This window comes from Diadema setosum, chromosome 9, assembly GCF_964275005.1.
Source record: "Diadema setosum chromosome 9, eeDiaSeto1, whole genome shotgun sequence".
NCBI lineage: Eukaryota > Metazoa > Echinodermata > Echinoidea > Diadematoida > Diadematidae > Diadema > Diadema setosum.
Genome location: NC_092693.1, coordinates 32,078,592 through 32,095,960, shown reverse-complemented (window position 1 = coordinate 32,095,960; position 17,369 = coordinate 32,078,592). Strand labels below are relative to the sequence as shown.

General features: G+C 40.2%; 1 protein-coding gene across 1 annotated transcript in view; it reads left to right on the top strand.

Moving 5' to 3' along the window:
• The window catches only part of LOC140233190 (protein APCDD1-like), a 72,422-nt gene extending 56,252 nt beyond the window's left edge, over positions 1-16,170 (top strand). The window contains exon 5 of the mRNA XM_072313303.1: positions 15,175-16,170. Coding sequence (XP_072169404.1) covers positions 15,175-15,927 — 753 coding nt within the window. The 3' untranslated portion in view covers positions 15,928-16,170. The remainder of the gene's footprint in view (positions 1-15,174) is intronic.
• Positions 16,171-17,369: the final 1,199 nt, after the last annotated feature.

Sequence of the window (17,369 nt, the reverse complement as noted above, 5' to 3'; positions counted from 1 at the left end):
GCTGTCACCTCCTGCCGTGATGGGGCGGCAGGGTCACCTCTCCTCCAATACGGGCGGAAGCCTAGACCACTTGGATGACTCAAGTGTTTTCATTGTCCGCTTCCTCCAGGCGAACTTTCGCTGGAGAACTGTGGAAGAGAAGCCATCGACTTTGCCGACCCCTTGGTCAGATGGGTTTAGAGAGAGGAACAGTGCTTATTAATATTTTGACAATGTCTTTCCTCCCTCTTCTATATTCCACACCCTGGGAGAACAATCATCATCATCTTCCATCTGGTGGCGGAGACTGGTAACGGTTGTCAAGGCAACAGACTCTGCATCATCCTCGTGGTTCTAGGAGCAACCATCGTCCTCGTCGAATGAATCATATTTTGTTCTTTATACACAAGAATGATATTGTTTGTCTTTCATAAAACTAGTGCAAAGACAACTAATAAAATTTACAGAAGAGAAGAATTAATTTCAGAGTATCTTGTTCAAACGAAGTGCATCAGCACTGTCGATGCACTTTCTTCTCAGGTTGCTGATTGCAAAGTAGAAAGAGAAAGACACGTATGCGGTGAGTCAGGGAGAGGATGCGTGTTGCAGATTTCATTCATGTTTGTTGATGCAGTCCATTATAAAGGTACTTGGGAACATTCGATATTCTAGAAATCAGTTCTGCCGAGATTAATGTTTTACCTCACTGAATACTCACTGTCTGTCGTTTAATGTGAGTATTGGTGCATGAAAACAACAGCATATGGGGGAGAAATTAGAAGACAAATAATGATGACATGAAAGACTGCAGATTTTTTAAGTAAAGTCAATAAACCCTCACCGTTGTCATGGGTGTGTCGTCATGAACAGCGAATGCTTCTGACATCCGAAGTTGCGCTTCAATAAACCCGTTTCAGTTGATTTAATCGAAGGACTGCGATAACGGAAAATGTTATCCCATTCACTTATTTGTTTGATGAGTGGTTGTTGTTTTTTCTCTCTCTTACCGTCCATCATCGAATTATAAGATGCAGAACTCACAACAATTTGAATTTTTTCTATGGACATCGCTTTCAATGACCACTTCACTACTTTACAATGATCGATTGGTTAGTCAGCCACGCGTTTAATCCGAATCGACCAATCGCTGACCAGAACGTTTGTGGTTTTGGAGGACGATTACAATATTCAAAAGTTACGGAGTCGGAAAATCCTAAGTGAGTCATCTGGGCTCGTTTTGGGTTATAGAAAGAGGGATATTCAAGCTAATCAAGCGGACAGAAAGAAATACGATAAGCTAGATAAAACATCTCTGTGCCCAGTGTATTTTCAGAGAGAGCAAATCTAAGATGAATCTTCTTCTAGGGCTATATTGTCACTATCTTTTACTATCACTAAGTTGTGAGACATGGTTCATGACACATATTTCTCATACATAGGGTTGTATAATATACCATTGATTTTTAGAATCATCGGTTGCTTTGGAAGTGTGATATTATACCTAACATACCTTCAAAATGATTTAGTTCATGTTTTCACCAAAGAGCAAAAACAAAAACAAAAACAAGAGATAAAGATGTGTATGGAATTAAGTGTAGTTTGGCTCGAGCACTAAATGTATGCATGCTTCACTTCTTTGTTCGCCCGCTACTTTGTACACCATTCACGCCTCTCTGAACGTTTTGGATGGCCATTTTTCCCTCTCACATCCCATGATGCCCGGCATCCATTCCATTCCTATCCAGGGGACGTCGCGTATACGTCACAAAGAGAAGAATTTCAGTCGCGTGGATTACCACTCATGGTCTTGTTATGGTATACGTATATAGCTTTGAAAACAACCAACATCGCCACCTCCAGCAACAACATCGCAACTAAGATTATAAGACTGTTTCTCTTGCCCACAGTGAGAGAGTACGTACAATTTTTCTGAAGCAAAATATGGCGGGGGAAAATAATGCATCAGTCTTGAATGTATATACAGGACTTAAATTCGCACGGATATATTTACTTTGCTCCTCAAGAATAGTCAGAAACGATTTGTATACAGCTGGTTGAATTTTCCTGCACGTAAGAATAATGATTTCTTGTTTTGTTACGTGGAGCACTTGTATCGAATAGCTTTCTGTGATCATACGTCCCTCTGACATGTTTGATAATATACATTTTACCGCTCCAAGCCATAGAGGTATTGCAGTAAAACATACACAACTGGCTATACATTTTACTTAGACGCACTATTAATGCTATGCGTAACTGTAAGCAGGACGTAATCGCATCCTCGAGACGGAAAGATATTTGTTACTAGTTTGGTTCGACGTTTGCACAGCAGCTCGAACATTAAAAAAGTCATCAGTGACGTATGGGCATGTTTTATGACGTAAGTATTCATTTTCTAACTTAATCAAAGACCTTTACATTTAGATAAAAATTAGATAACAACTTCAAATAAACATAAGATCTCCTCTTATTTACTTTTCTGCTATTTTTTGTCTTTTGTTTCTTTTTCGGGTAGTTATGTGCTGAATTCATATCCTGGAAACCAATCTAGAATGCGAGTCTTCATTTGCCATCTGATCGATTTCCTAGATCGGTGTGTCTCTCCACGCGTGGATTTCCCCGTTTTCACAAAACTTTGTGATGCTACGTGTGCGATTTTCCATGCGGTTCGCTGCGTCCGACGACGAAATTTATACGAACCCACTGAAGCAAGAGACACAGAAGGAAAGATATATATTGTAGGGAAGGAAAGATATACAAGGAGAGAAAGATATACAGGGAGAGAAAGATATACAGAGAGAGAGAATATACAGGGAGAGAAAGATATACACAGAGAAAAAATATACAGGGAAAGAAAGATATAAAGAGTGAAAAATAACAAGGAGGGAAAGATATAAAGAGAGAGAAAGATATAAAGAGAGAGAAAGATATACAGGGGATAGATATACAGGAAGGGAAAGATGTACATGGCGAGAGAAATATACAAGAAGAGAGAGATATATACAGGGAGAGAAAGATGTACAGGGAGAGAAAGATATACAGGGAGTGAAAGATATACAGGAAGAGAAAGATATACAGGGAGAGAGAGAGATAAACAGTGAGAGAAATATACACAGAGAGAGAGAAAGATATACAGAAAGAGAAAGATATACAGGGAGAGAAAGATATACAGGGAGAAAAAAAAAGTTATAAGATACACAGAGAGAGAAGGGGAGAAGAGGAAAAGAGAGAGCGCAAAAGACAGAGGTATACAAAACTCGAGATCTCGGACAAATCAAACATTTTAACCGTCGGTGACGTGCACCTGCCACGGAGAATTCGTGTCGCAGTTCTTTTCTGCGTCTCTGTACCCATAATGAACAACTCGAGTGAATATTATCATTATATTAATCATCAGAACTTTGATATTTGAAAATTATTGACATTTTCAATGCTCACAGTTGTTTGTGGACAAGTGAGAAAGAGAGAAATATAAATGTCATTTGCGCTGCAAGAAAAACAAAGATCTTTGTATACTCTGCAACTGTTGACGCTACAAAAGCATTCTTCGATATCTCTTTATAAAAAAAAAAAGAGAGCGGTGCTTAGCAGCTGTAATCCTGTGCTTATGTTGTCTACCTAATCAATAACAACTCAGTAGGTCCTATACTGTATACATTCACATGGATTCGTTCATAACCATTACTTACAAAGGATATGCGATCTAATAGCAATAGTTCCAAACTGCACCCATGTTTCTGTTTGTTTGTTTGTTTGTTTGTTTGTTTGTTTGTTTTTTGGGGTTGTTGTTGTTGTTGTTGTTGTTGTTTTTTGTTTGTTTTTTTTTTTAATGATGCCCCTGCTTGGTTTCTGGAAAGGGGTGATGGATAGGAGCGTCTCTATTTGACTTTCTCTTTCTTATAAAACTTCGCCTATCCCTTTTGAAAAAGTTCATGAAACTTTGCATGGTTAACGAATAATGTCTCCCGACATCCTGCATGATATTTTACGGTAATATATGTAAGATTTAAAAACAAACAAGCAAACAAACAAACAAACACCATGTCACTCGAGAATTCGCTCCTCATTTGTACCGTAAATAACGGTGGGAATTTTTCGGGGTCCGAATAAATTCACTGAAAATCTGTAGGATTGTTTTACCCTCCGTCACAAAAAAAAAAAAAAAAGCTGCCAGCTCTGTCATTCTGAGAAAAGATCTGAATTACCTACCTTTAATACATACCAGCTTATGAAAGGAATCCTATTTTCAGGTTTGCAAAAGGGGCACACGAAATTTAACGGAGGGCGTCCATTATTTTGTACAAGGTTTACTAAATAAGCAAATCGGCGTTCAGCGAAGAATTTCTTGTATTTTTCTCACTCGCACATTATTATACACATAACTACCTTTCCCTTTTTGTCAGTACACACGATCAGCTCCGTTAAAAATGATGATAATAATAATAAAGGTTTTGATCTTTGACTATTTTTTATTTTCTTTGAATGTGCAAAGGTTTAGTTTCTTTTTGACTGCGTGATTTAATGAATGAAATGTGACAATAAGCATCAATCGAATTTTGAGATATTTCCTTCACCTAAAGTGTCTTTCGAGATTCTGTCGAACAACTTTTATCATCCAAATCATGAGGAGCACCTGGAGCATTATTTACATGATATGACATTCACATGAGATCATTATGTATGTACACAGTCATAAAGTACGTTCACGTGGAATGTCCTGTTGAGATTATACGCTACATGAATCATGTAAATAAAAAGAACAAAAATGAGATCTACAAATAAGAACAGGGACATCGCTATCCAAGTCCTGTTAAATTTATTCACACAATCGCTATGCTGACTTAAGGTCAATTCGCGATATGACTACACAAATATGATTAATATGGCGCATCTAAAGAAGAGATGTATAGTATGACGCTATATCGTGTATATAGGTCGAAACACCAGCCTGATTACATCTGTACCTATGAAGCTGTGTGAGCCATTAAGCCTGTTCCTCCCGTCCACCCCTTCCCGCGTCCCCTTCACGACAGCGTGGATGTCTTGCTCGTGACTTTGAATCAAGTCGGCCTGCTCTTTTTTTTTTAATCCCAGCAGGTGAGCGGCATTTCGTGATAAAATGAGATGGATCATTTCGTCCGATTAGAGCGACACTCAACATTGAAGTTGAGACCTGCAATATTTGTTCTGGCGCAGGAAAGAGAGAGAGGAAAAAATAGATATGTTCATGCGAATTCAAGGCTTTACCCTTCAAAACAAGTTTTTTGAAAAGATGGATAGCGGGAGAACTCTTTGATCTCGAAGGATTTTATTGTAGTTGGTCGACTGTGAGCCTACTAAATGGGGAAGGAAAATGGTTTTTATTTAGAGGAGACAACGCGAAGTCGATTATAGTGTCAATGAACCATAAAATTATACTCGGGCGGGCGATTATCGTGAACACCCATTAATCAAATGAATGATGCTATTCAAACACAGCAATTGGGACTCTTTTCATGATCTATGATAGAGCCTAGCATTTGCGATGATTTGTTCTCCTGGAAAGGCCAAATATGGGCTAATCCAAGCTTTCGTTTGCTTAGCCACAACAGTCGAGATAATGATATTGCAGAATTATACCTCCGTGGGATTATGCACAATATAAGCGAGTATGTCGGTGCGTGCTTGGTGGGTATGGGCGGCGAAGAACAAAAGAGACACCGCCACCGGTACGTGGGACTGAAGGCAAATAACCGTCTGCCGCCCGAGGCTGGTTTTGGTCCAAAATCGGATTAGAATTAATTTGCATTCCCCGTAAACGCGTTTCATTGTCGGATGATAAGTTCATAGAATGTGCGGTAGACGAACGAATGTCTGGGGCTAGGCGCTGTCTCCGTCTGTGGAAGTATTAATGTTAGATTCCATTCTAACTGCCGAGTGGGGAGCGCAGCAGTAAACTTGGGTCTCAAGTTCGCGCTCGAAGGTGCACCTGCACATATTAACAAAGCGCATTACTGCGTTGATTGCATCTTTTCACAGCCATAGATATCCAATACGATAGTTCAGTACGGCACCACAAACGCCATCCTTTAGGAAGTTTGCAAAGGGGTGAAGTACAAATAGCAACGATTACTGCAAACATTTAGTGGCTCATAACTTCATAATTCCCATGTTGTTAGAAATGGCAAGTGCAGTTGGGAAAATGACTGTGCTAATATTCGGATTGATCGGTCCCAAGGCCTAATCACTTACCCGCACCCTGTGTCACTATGTTTAATGTTCTCTTGTCAGAAAAGCAATGCTTTTAAGAGTAATTGCATAGTGGTGTAACAAAGGTAGATAGTCCCCTGGGGCCACTGATTATCACTTTAGGGACACCATTGAAGACTGCCCCCCCCCCCCCCCCCCATCGTCTTCATCAATTATGTGTTTTCTGGTTACTGAATAGATGATGTTGAAAAGATGGGATACTGAGCAAGTTTGGAATTCATTCATACTGCTGATTATACGTTTGACATTTCCCCTCCTCCTCTTTCTCTCTTTCTCTCTCCCTCTCTATCTTTCTCCCACCCCTCCCCCTCTCTCTTCCTTTCTCTCTTCTCTCCCCATGTAATATCCATCAAATTATTCATCCATTTCTATCCATCCATCTATCCATCCACCCATCCATCTATCTATATCTCATCTTTCTCATCTCCATACTTCCGGGTTTCAGTTCGTTCAAAGTCGTTGCATAATGTAGGGAGCCTATATGATTGTAGTCTTTCATCAAGCATCACGCATCTTGAGTTTATTCAAGCCCGTTTTTACCTTCTATTTTATAATTATAATAATTGCGGGAACCCCGCAGAGAACTCACAAACGTTGGTAGATACAAAAGCGTCGGCGTTTATATGATTCGGTGAATGAGGAAAAGTTTCCAAAGTCGCCAGGTGCTAGATTCCGGTTATGTATACACGTAGGAGTTGGTGGATTGTCGTTTACGGAAAAGCGTGGGCGACGCGATTGCCTGTTGACCTGGTGAAAGTGAGAAAAAAAAATGAGGAACAGAAAAATTTCTCTTTGGAAGCAGCTGCATCCTTTCCATTAATAAGAGTACAATGAAAAGAACGAAAAAGGGAAAAAAATGACATAGAAATGAAATTAAATTGAATTAAATATTGAAAATAATTCACCTTCCACGATCGTATTCAGCGTGTTTCATGGATTGATTTTTCATTAATAGTCTTACGTTTGATACAGGACGGCAAGCTGCCTTCATAAAACGTCAATATTTCCTTACAATTTTTCCTTACGATCTCTTGGGAGAATTCCGAATTACCTTGGGAAGGTTGTCAAAGTCACATTCAATAAGGGTAGCATTCATCAAGTAGGTCCTAAAAGGTTTTTTTTTTCCTCTCTTCTATAATTTCATATGCTCATTTTTTATCACTTGGTAACATTTATTTTTCATCTGTGTGCACGGACACGCTGAAGAACAGCCCTGGCTGAAGCTTGGATACCGTGCTGAAATAAAATAAATGCATGAATGACTGAATGAATGAATGAATGAATGATGGATTTTTACCATGCTGTGTGGAAAGGATTTCTCATCGCTTGTGATAAGAGACTGAACCTCAAATTCCCGTCAAACGTTTAAAATGCTCACAATGACTTTGTGATCAACTATTACCATGTTTCAGACAATTCTGAGCATTTCGGAATAGTCGAGTACGTCCGTCCGTTTCTGCGCGCCAAGCGCCTACTCAAAATTAAAATGACGTTTTCACTTAATTTGGATTTCTGATAGAAACAGTATGACAATAGCCATTAATTTCACGTCATCCTAGATTTAAAGCAAGATAGTGCTTGTGCGTCAGTTTTAAAAATCACGCAAATACCTTTGTGCACAATATAGTGTAAAACATATTTGTTTTGTTTTAATTTAAGCAGCCATAAGGTTCCTCAAAATATCGAAATACCTCATTTGTAATTGCTCATTCCAAAGCATCATGACATGTAAATATGATTTCATGCATCTTAAAGTCTTACATTGGTTATAATGACGTCATCTGAATGTTAAAATAATCAGAATTCAACATATGACGTCATGCTGTTCAATATATATCTTACTGTATGTCGGCATTCAATTTTTGAGCGATCTTATGTTTATACTGATTTCCAATCAGTTGTAGATAGTACACAGTTTTCAAACCAATATCTCGATTTTTTCCCCGTTTTGACGTAGTAATCATGGCGAGAACCACATATTTAGGCGACATGTCAATTTTTCGATTTCACCTGTACATCAATTGCATTTGTTCAAATAAAAATATTCTTACCGCGTTTACAGCTGGGGTTGAATCTCAGTTCCATTGTTTGTTTGTTTGTTGTTGTTGTTTTTTTTAATGAAGCCGATACCTTTGATTACGGCAAATTTGACACATTTGACACACATAATGAAATGAAATGAAATGAAATGAAACATTTTCAAGCCAAGCTAGATAGACAACAAATATTTCTTATCTATTTCTTGACCTACATCGGGGCCCACTATTTCCATGGAATATATTTTGGTCCCTTTTTTACCTCAGTTTAGCAAGAGCATGACATGTTGACATGAACAAAATGATGAACAACTCAAGCAAAGCAGGACACACTGGATTATAATACCCACACACATCCCTACGCGAGAACACGCCATTTCAGTTTGCATTGCATCTCAGGAACAGTTTGTCCAAATGTGATCAAATCTTGTGTCAATATCTAGAACTTGACCAGACGAGTATATTTCAAGATATTATATCATGTTGAAGTTCGAAGACGTTTAATGATTAGATCAATAAGCGTAGCCCCGCAACTGTTCGTTCGCTCCAAAATGATGAAAGCTGATCACGCGTGATCAGCTTTCATCATTCATGAAACTTGTCCATCTGCACAGAAAAGAGGAGGGGGAAGAGAATAAGAATTCGACTGTGCAAATCTTATTGATATTCAGAATTAGAGATGAAGATTGGCGAGACAAAACGGAGTCTCACTTATTAGGGGATAATCGGAGAGTGTCGCGTTAAACCATAGCTATGACTCTGGCAGCACTCGCTTGATGTACATGCGTCCTGGTTTCTCCTTCACTCATTTGAACTGCTTGTTTCTTCAAAGAGGGAATTGAATTAAGGACCCAGATAAAGTTTTTAATTGTTTATTATCAATAGACAATTTATTGCTAGACAAAGCTCAAGTGATCATTGAATCTGAGAATGACATCGGACCAATGAACACCAAATTTCCCATCATTAAAAGGAGAAGGATAGAGGGGAAGAGAAAGAGGGAGAGTGAGGGGAGAGGGAGAGGGTGGTCTAACAAAAGTTTTGTATTCCCACCACAGCATCCTTTGTCTAAGATTGGAAACGTGCAATTTCAATGCTAATAAGTATTCATTCAATTCTCCCCTTGTCAGTGTTGGATGGTCTCCAAAAGAGAAGGTTCCTTTAGTGTGAGATGGTCAAAAGCAGGGAATTCTGCCACTTTGAGACAAACAAGGCTTCTTCCGTCTCTTCGTCATTTTGAGTACACTTCTACCAAATAATCTCGCTATATAATCACTCTCGAGTCATCGACATTGGATGAAAGAAATGAAAAATGACAACAGAATATCGCACTCAATTTGAGAGACACGTTCTCTTCAAAACGTCTGGAAACATCTGGGAAAAGAAAAGGCGTTATTGACAACCAGCTTGCGAACATTTCTCTACGAATTGCATAATTACTCTACTTTTATGAAGCAGTTATTTGCCAGTGTCATCACTGGTGACGAAAAGAAAATGGGGGACGCCAGTCATCTAGACCAGATGCTAATTGGTATTATTTTTACCTCCTGGCGTTTCTCAACAAACACACACTACTCCACACGGGCACGGACACACAGACACACACAAACACACACACACACACACACCACATAAACGCACACTCAAACACGCACACACACACACACACACACACACACACACACATACACCAAATCACATATAGAGAAAACTGGGTCAATGTCCGAATTGTAGCATCTGTCGCAATTCCTCCAAACGGAAGAGACTCTGTGGCGTTAAAGTCAGTCACGCAATAAATCACAAGAAAATGAGAAGATGAGAAGATGTAGAATGACAAATAATCTAAGCTTGACTGCATTAACCTTTTTTATCCCTTCACTGCAATGCCCAGTAGTGTCGTTATAGATAGTCGCATTGTCGTATTTAGCAGAAACAGTGGTGGAAGACAAAAACGTGTATATAATAGGCCATCACGATTTAAGGGCCTTTTGCTTTCCATCAGTTGGGAGAGATTCTGGTATGTCGATAAACATGGTTTATTTATAACTTATACTTTGCGTGGTATTATACACGTAGATAGATAGATAGATATATAGATAGATAGATAGATAGATAGATAGATAGATAGATACAGACAGCTGTAATTCAGAGAAAATGAGTGTGTTCCAAGGCAGAATGTAGAAAGTGTGTTTTTGTCACCCTGTCCGAGCATTAAGTGGCGATCGTGCCTCTAAAATCAAAATTCTTGCGAAACTGACAAAACCAAATGAAAATTAAAACAAAAAATGATATTTGATCCCGACGAGCGAGTAGATTCCTGAGACATTCGATAGCCCCCATGTTCCCCTTCCACGTCCCAGTCCTGGTATAAGAGCGTGAATGGGGAACAACTAACGGGACAAAACGTGTCTCACTGCCTTGGAGGAGGGGAAAACTTCCCCATTAGTGATGCCCCCGTGCTCGTCCGCCAACTTGCGACTCGCATCCGTTACTCCGAAACTGGGACTGGTGTCTAGGATTTCATTACGCCCTCATTGTCCGTGTCTCCGATGTAAATGCGTCCAAGTGGTTATCAGCACCGGTTCTTTGTCTGGTCCCCTTATTTCCCGCGGGACGAAAAGGAACCGGGGGTTTGATTACTGCCCCCACCTCAAGATTACCCGCTTTCATTTCAAGAGTTATCACACATACCTTTATAAGGGGGACTGTTGTTAAGAAGTATACACAGATGCATGAGAGGACTTCAGAGAAAAGCATAAATGTGCCGTGGTGTTGATTGAGAAACTTTTTTGGCGTCGGCTGAACGTATGACTGTAATGTCTTGATTGACACTCCATATCCATGCATTATTCATGGGATCCTTTCAAGGCACGACACAAGATGTATCTATACTCTGATTCCCTCTTCAAGCTCCACAGCTTTTTCTCCTGAGCTTAGCCAAACACAAAACATTCACTATGTGCCTGTCTGCAGTCGTCAGGATGTGAAGGCTTGGAAGGGATGGAATACAGCTAGTACTGCTAGTAGTACTGCTCGTTGGCTGCTGCAGTCCTTGGCTCGGGCATGTCGGGACGATTTAGCGTCGACCGAGGACTCTTCATCACCCGTCTATTTCAAGTCCCTTTTAATCATCATTTTACCCTAACTTTATCGATAAAATCCCTCTATCTGCATCGATCGGCTTATTCATGATCACTTTCTCTTTGATTTTATGGCTATGGAACCTTATAAGAAAGAGCTCTTATGACATCATTAAAGTTTGTGTTATCCAAGGCTGTGTGACATTACGTCATCTAATACAGAGCCTTCAGGCTTTTCTACCAAAATGTTTTGGTCACATGATTGTGACGTCACGCACCCTATTCATCAAAGATAATATTCAAACATTTCGATCATAAAAGCGTCATTTTTTTTATATATATATTTGGGATTCGATGACTTCTTCTACCTAATATTTTGCTGCCAAACTAAATGTCTTTGAGGCATCTTCACCAATTAGCATGATTAAGATGATTTTCTTTCTTTTTTTCAAGTAAATTGTAAGGTGGAATATGTCATGCTTTAGCATGATGACAAAGGCAAAGGCTGTATTTTACTACGGTGGTTATTTAAAGAGATTGCAGCTTTGGGCGCACTAACATAAGAAAACGAACAGTTATTTTTCTTGTGGTCATAATTCTCACGTGCCTACTATCCTTTTTGTTTGACATTTTCGTCATTCATTTACTGCTCTAAATCAACGTCTTTGCACGAGTACTTCTCCTTCCCCACTTGTACATGCTAAGTAAGTCAGGATATCGTCGCTAATTCCAGTACATGGACACGGTAATTATGTTCAATGGCATCGGAGCAGGCCAAACCACCCAACTCAAAAAGACTCGCAGATATCACATCGATACTCGAAGACGAGGCACATTTGAGCCGATCAGCTGGGCGGCGCTGTCAGCCAATCCCCGCGATCACGTTGACGGTGTGACCATTAGCAGGCGACCTCCGGCCGCGGAGAAGTCGTCGACCGATTCAAGTCACGATATTTCGCTGGCATCGTGTAGACCCGCCACTGAGGCGCTCTGCTCGATTCGACGGCAATGAAAAAATACACCCTAACCGCTCCACTGTCTACACATCGGGTTTAATACCCCTCCTTACCACTTTACCGATCGTTCGATGAAATTGGACTTCATTGACGAAGTGGAGCCATTGACCCTGAGTAGGCTTGGTGCTGCAATGGCGTCATTGAGCTGAGCGAACACTACAACCTTCATTCATGTTCTCTCTCTTCTGTCCCTCTTCCTGTCTTTCTTTCTTTCTCCCCTCTCTTTCCCTCTCCCTCCCTTTCTATCTCCTTCTCTCTCTCTCTCGTATGCGATGAAGTCAGGATTTTACCCAGTTTGGGGCTCCTTTTCAAAATTCTCTCCCTTTTTTTATTTATATATTTTTCCGTATAAATGCGCTTAGAAACGTCTATATCAAGCGCTATATAAGTGTTATTTATTGTTGTTATTATTATCATTATTATTTCACAGTTTATAAAACATGGATTTAAAGTCCGTAAATTCGTTTGAACGAGTGAATTCAATATGGACACCAGATTCACAGCAGAGCAGTTGCAGTGCTCCCATTCGTATTTCCTTTCTCTACTCCTTTGATGGTTCAGAAGTAGTCATTTGGAAAATAAATACTTTTCTAATAAACTTATGCTCACATAACTTTGCCATCTTTGCAACATAAAGACAACAGTCAATTTCACAACTTTTCCTCGTAATATTGATATCTCTTATGTTTTCCCTCCATTCTTTGACAGACCACGATATTCAACAATTGTCATCAGCCCTGCACTTCGCAATGCCCTCTTCACATTGATACTATGTTCATTTTCATCTGTGGTCGTCCATTAGTAGCAAATGTTTTTCATTTGCATTTTCATAACTTTATATAAATTTGTTATTCTTTGCCGCCTTTTTTCTTTTGTCTTTGTTGTGTCTTAATTATAGTATTTTTATCCTGTTATCTCTTGTCTTATTACTACTTAGTGTCTTTGTATGGTTCTTCACCAGAAAAATTTACAACATCATTTCTTCAGAATATTTACAAACATTTGTTTGCAATTGTCAGTTAGGTACTCCTTAAATAATTGAGGTTTGTTGATTTCTTTTTGTTTTGTTTTTCTAGAGTAGCACAGTAAATAAGCGACTCCTTTCAGTCCATCCCTCCACTCTTTGACAGACCATGATATTCAACAAAAACATAGGATTACCTAATTTCACTCACTTGAAAATAAGACATTGATAATGCTTTGGCTCATGCTATCTATTTATTAGCTCACCTGAGCCAAAGGCTCACGTGAGCTATTGCGATCACCCTTCGTCCGGCGTCCGGCGTCCGTCGTGCGTCGTCCGTCGTCCGTCGTCCGTCGTGCGTCGTCCGTCGTCCGTCGTGCGTAAACTTTTTACATTTTCATCTTCTTCTTGAAAACCCCAGGACCGATTTTCATCAAACTTGGCAGGTAGCATCCCTAGGGGGTTAGGAACTCAATTTGTTAAAATGGGCACCATTCCCCACCCAGGGGGCCCCCAGGGTGGCCCAAACCCCCCAAAATTAAGGAATCTGTAAAAATCTTCTTCTCTAGAACCAGAAGTGATAGCGCTAAGTTAATACTATCAGTTAGTACATTGATGACTGTAGTTTCAAGTTTGTTCATGGTAGGATCAGGGGTGCCCCCCTTGGGACCCAGGGGAGGGGGTGGGGAGGGGTCCTAATGGGGCCTAAATTGTACATTTTCATCTTCTGCTTGAGAACCCCATGACCCATTTTCACCAAACTTGGCAGGTAGCATCCCTAGGGGGTTAGGAACTCAATTTGTTAAAATGGGCACCATGCCCCACCCAGGGGGCCCCCAGGGGGGCAAACCTCCCCCCCCCCCCAAAAAAAATAAGGAATCTTTAAAGATGTTCTTCTTTAGAACCAGAAGTGATGGAGCTAAGTTAATACTATGAGTTAGTACATTGATGACTGTAGTTTCAAGTTTGTTCATGGCAGAATCAGGGGTGCCCCCCTTGGGACCCAGGGGAGGGGGGTGAGGAGGGGTCCTAATGGGGCCTAAATTGTACATTTTTATCTTCTTCTTTAGAACCCCATGACCCATTTTCACCAAACTTGGCAGGTAGCATTCCTAAGGGGTTAGGATCTCAATTTGTTAAAATGGGCATCATGTCCCACCCAGGGGGCCCCCAGGGGGGCCCAAACCCCCAAAATGAAGGAATCTTTAAAAATCTTCTCTAGAATCAGAAGTTATAGAGCTAAAATAATACTATGAGTGAGTACATTAATGACTTTAGTTTTGAGTTTGTTCATAGGAGATCCAGGGGTGCCCCTCTTTGGGGCAGGGGTGGGGGAGGGGGTGGTTGGGAAGGTCCAAATGGGGGCCTGAATTGTACATTTTCATCTTCTTCCTGAAAACTTCATGATGGATTTTCGTCAAACTTGGCAGGTATAGCATCCCTAGGGGGTCAGGATCTAAATTTATCAAAATAGGCACCATGCCCCACCCAGAGGGCCCCAGGGGGCCCCAATCCCCAATAATTAAGGAATCTTAAAAAATTTGGGCCCTTATTGTACATTTTCATCTTCTACTTGAGAATGCCTGGTCAAATTTTGGTAGAGCTGTGAATAATTTAGATTAGTGACTGCGTGAAAGGTGAACTTGCGATACTCAGGTGAGCGCTATTAGACCCGCGGGTCTCTTGTGTTCAGTTAATCAGTTGAATTTTGCGATGAAATGTAAATGAAATCCAATATGTCTTTTACATCGTGCTATCATGAAAAAAAATATGAATAGATTAATTTGAATTAAAAAAAAACATTAATTGACGTGTTTTTGTTCTTTTACCAAAATCTTTTGTCTTTTCAGAGTCATTGTGCCGTTTGTCGCATCGTGTATAACGCACGTGAACACAAACCCCCGGTCCTTCCGAGGCAACAGCACGACAACGTCATTTTGCGCGGCGGCTGGGTGAGCACCCACTGCGAGGTTCGACCCGTGTACTTTTTGACCAGGCACCTCCTCTTCTTCGACAACCAAACTTGGGAGGGACACTTTCACTACTACAAGGACCCGCTCTGCCAGTTCCCAATGTACACGGTCTCCGTGAAGGGAACGCGAACTTCCGGTAATCCCTCAGTCATCGTGGAGGGTGCTTTCGACTTCAGGTTCACGAGCCTTGCCATGTACCTGACTCCGCAGAGCGAGAGGGAAGTGAACCGGTTCAACTCCAAAAAGGGCCAGGGATGTGGCAGGCGAGGAGCCTGGAAGATAGGCAAGACGCTGGACGTGACGTCGACGGGTGGATGTGACGTGATCGGCATCGAATTGCCCCACACCGAGTTCGAGCTCCTCAAACTGCAGGACGATCCCGAGCTCGGCCTCCTACTCTTCAACGGGCAGCGCCCCAGCGACGGACGCAGTCCAACTAGGGAAGACCTCAGACCAACTTCATTTCAAAGCCCGCTAGTTCACTGTTCGGAGCACGGTCCGATGGACGTTGTCTATACAGAAAACGCGGGAGAAACTAACGGCAGTCGCGTTACCATAGCAACCAGCAATACAATTTTCTTCAGTATACTAATATTAGTAATAAATTCAGCCACAAAATGGCGGTTATAGCAAATAATTGATCTGATTTGATTTCACCACTCTTTTTAAGACTGCACAGAAAAAGAAATGTAAATTTGAAAATTGCTTCCTATATTGACACTTATTTTGTAAGATATGATCTTTTTAATTGTAAAGTTTGGTTCAACTATTTCAAAAGACAGTTTTATATCATCTTGTGCATACTTGAAATAAGTTCCAAACAGCTGATTTCTTCTGTACATATGGTTGTTGATATTAAGGGAATGATGTTATTTTGTCTGGTATTTCCATGAATGTGTTGTATGTGTATGAAACAACGTAGTAAGAATAAGAATATTTTGACTGCAAAAAAAGAAAATGTGTTGGTCACGATATCTTTGACAAAGTCCACTATTAATCTTGTCATTATTGTTCACTTGTAATGGCTTCGGCAGATCAAAGCAGCACTACCCTGTGATAACATACGCAAAATGTGACTTAAAGAATAAGCAGCCAATCAACAAGAAAATGTGGCATAAAATTTATATCGAAAGACGTGACGCAATTTTGAGTTGTGTCTGTTTTGAAAAATGTTGCGTAAGAAAGATTGCCTTCACACCAATCAAACTAAAAATAATAACAACGATGATAATAATAAGCCCCTGGCCATGGTTTCGTGTATTGGACTTTCCTTGAACATTTTCTTTTTGAATCTCTCGTGAGCGGCATTGCCATAAAATTACTTATAATCACGATTGCTCAATATGTCTACACCGCCACCGCCTGTTCGATTATCAAGTCATCGTACTGCAATTACAACAATGTGATTATGCTCTTTTATATATGTGCGATTTTCAACAGCAAATCTTTTCACTTTATGCACCGTAAACCTTTTCCCCTGTTCTATTTGTACGGATAAGATCAGAAGATACTATCTAAAGTTATTTTGTCATTGATGTTGTCATATCATGCAGTGTAAACAGACAGTCAGTTTCGGGGATTTTTGAAATAACGATACCATAACTACCCACGAATTTCGTCCATATTAATTAACGGTCCGTACGTAAATGTTTTCGACAGAAAATACCGCACAATATTATTCAAGGCTCTTTCTTCGACGGTTTGTGTCATCAGTGACACAGACTTGTACTGCACAACACTGGGATGATTGGATCAAACTACTGGTACATTGTATTGCTCGATCCCTCTGCCTGATCAAGTACATTATCATCATGTCACTGAAAGAAAGAAATTGTTATGCTTATGTGAAGTTAGATTCTGTTATACGACACGTGATGATTGATGAGATTATGATTATGTTCTGCACTATCGTATTGTAGTGCGATAGTTATACTGATAGGATCAAAGTATTTCTTCTACGCACGTCACTATTGTCATGATTGTCTGAAAGTGCTAAAAAGTTTTCTTTTTATCTATCACATTGGCATTGACAAGTTTGTTTGATAAGCTCTTCACGCTTCTAATCCACAATT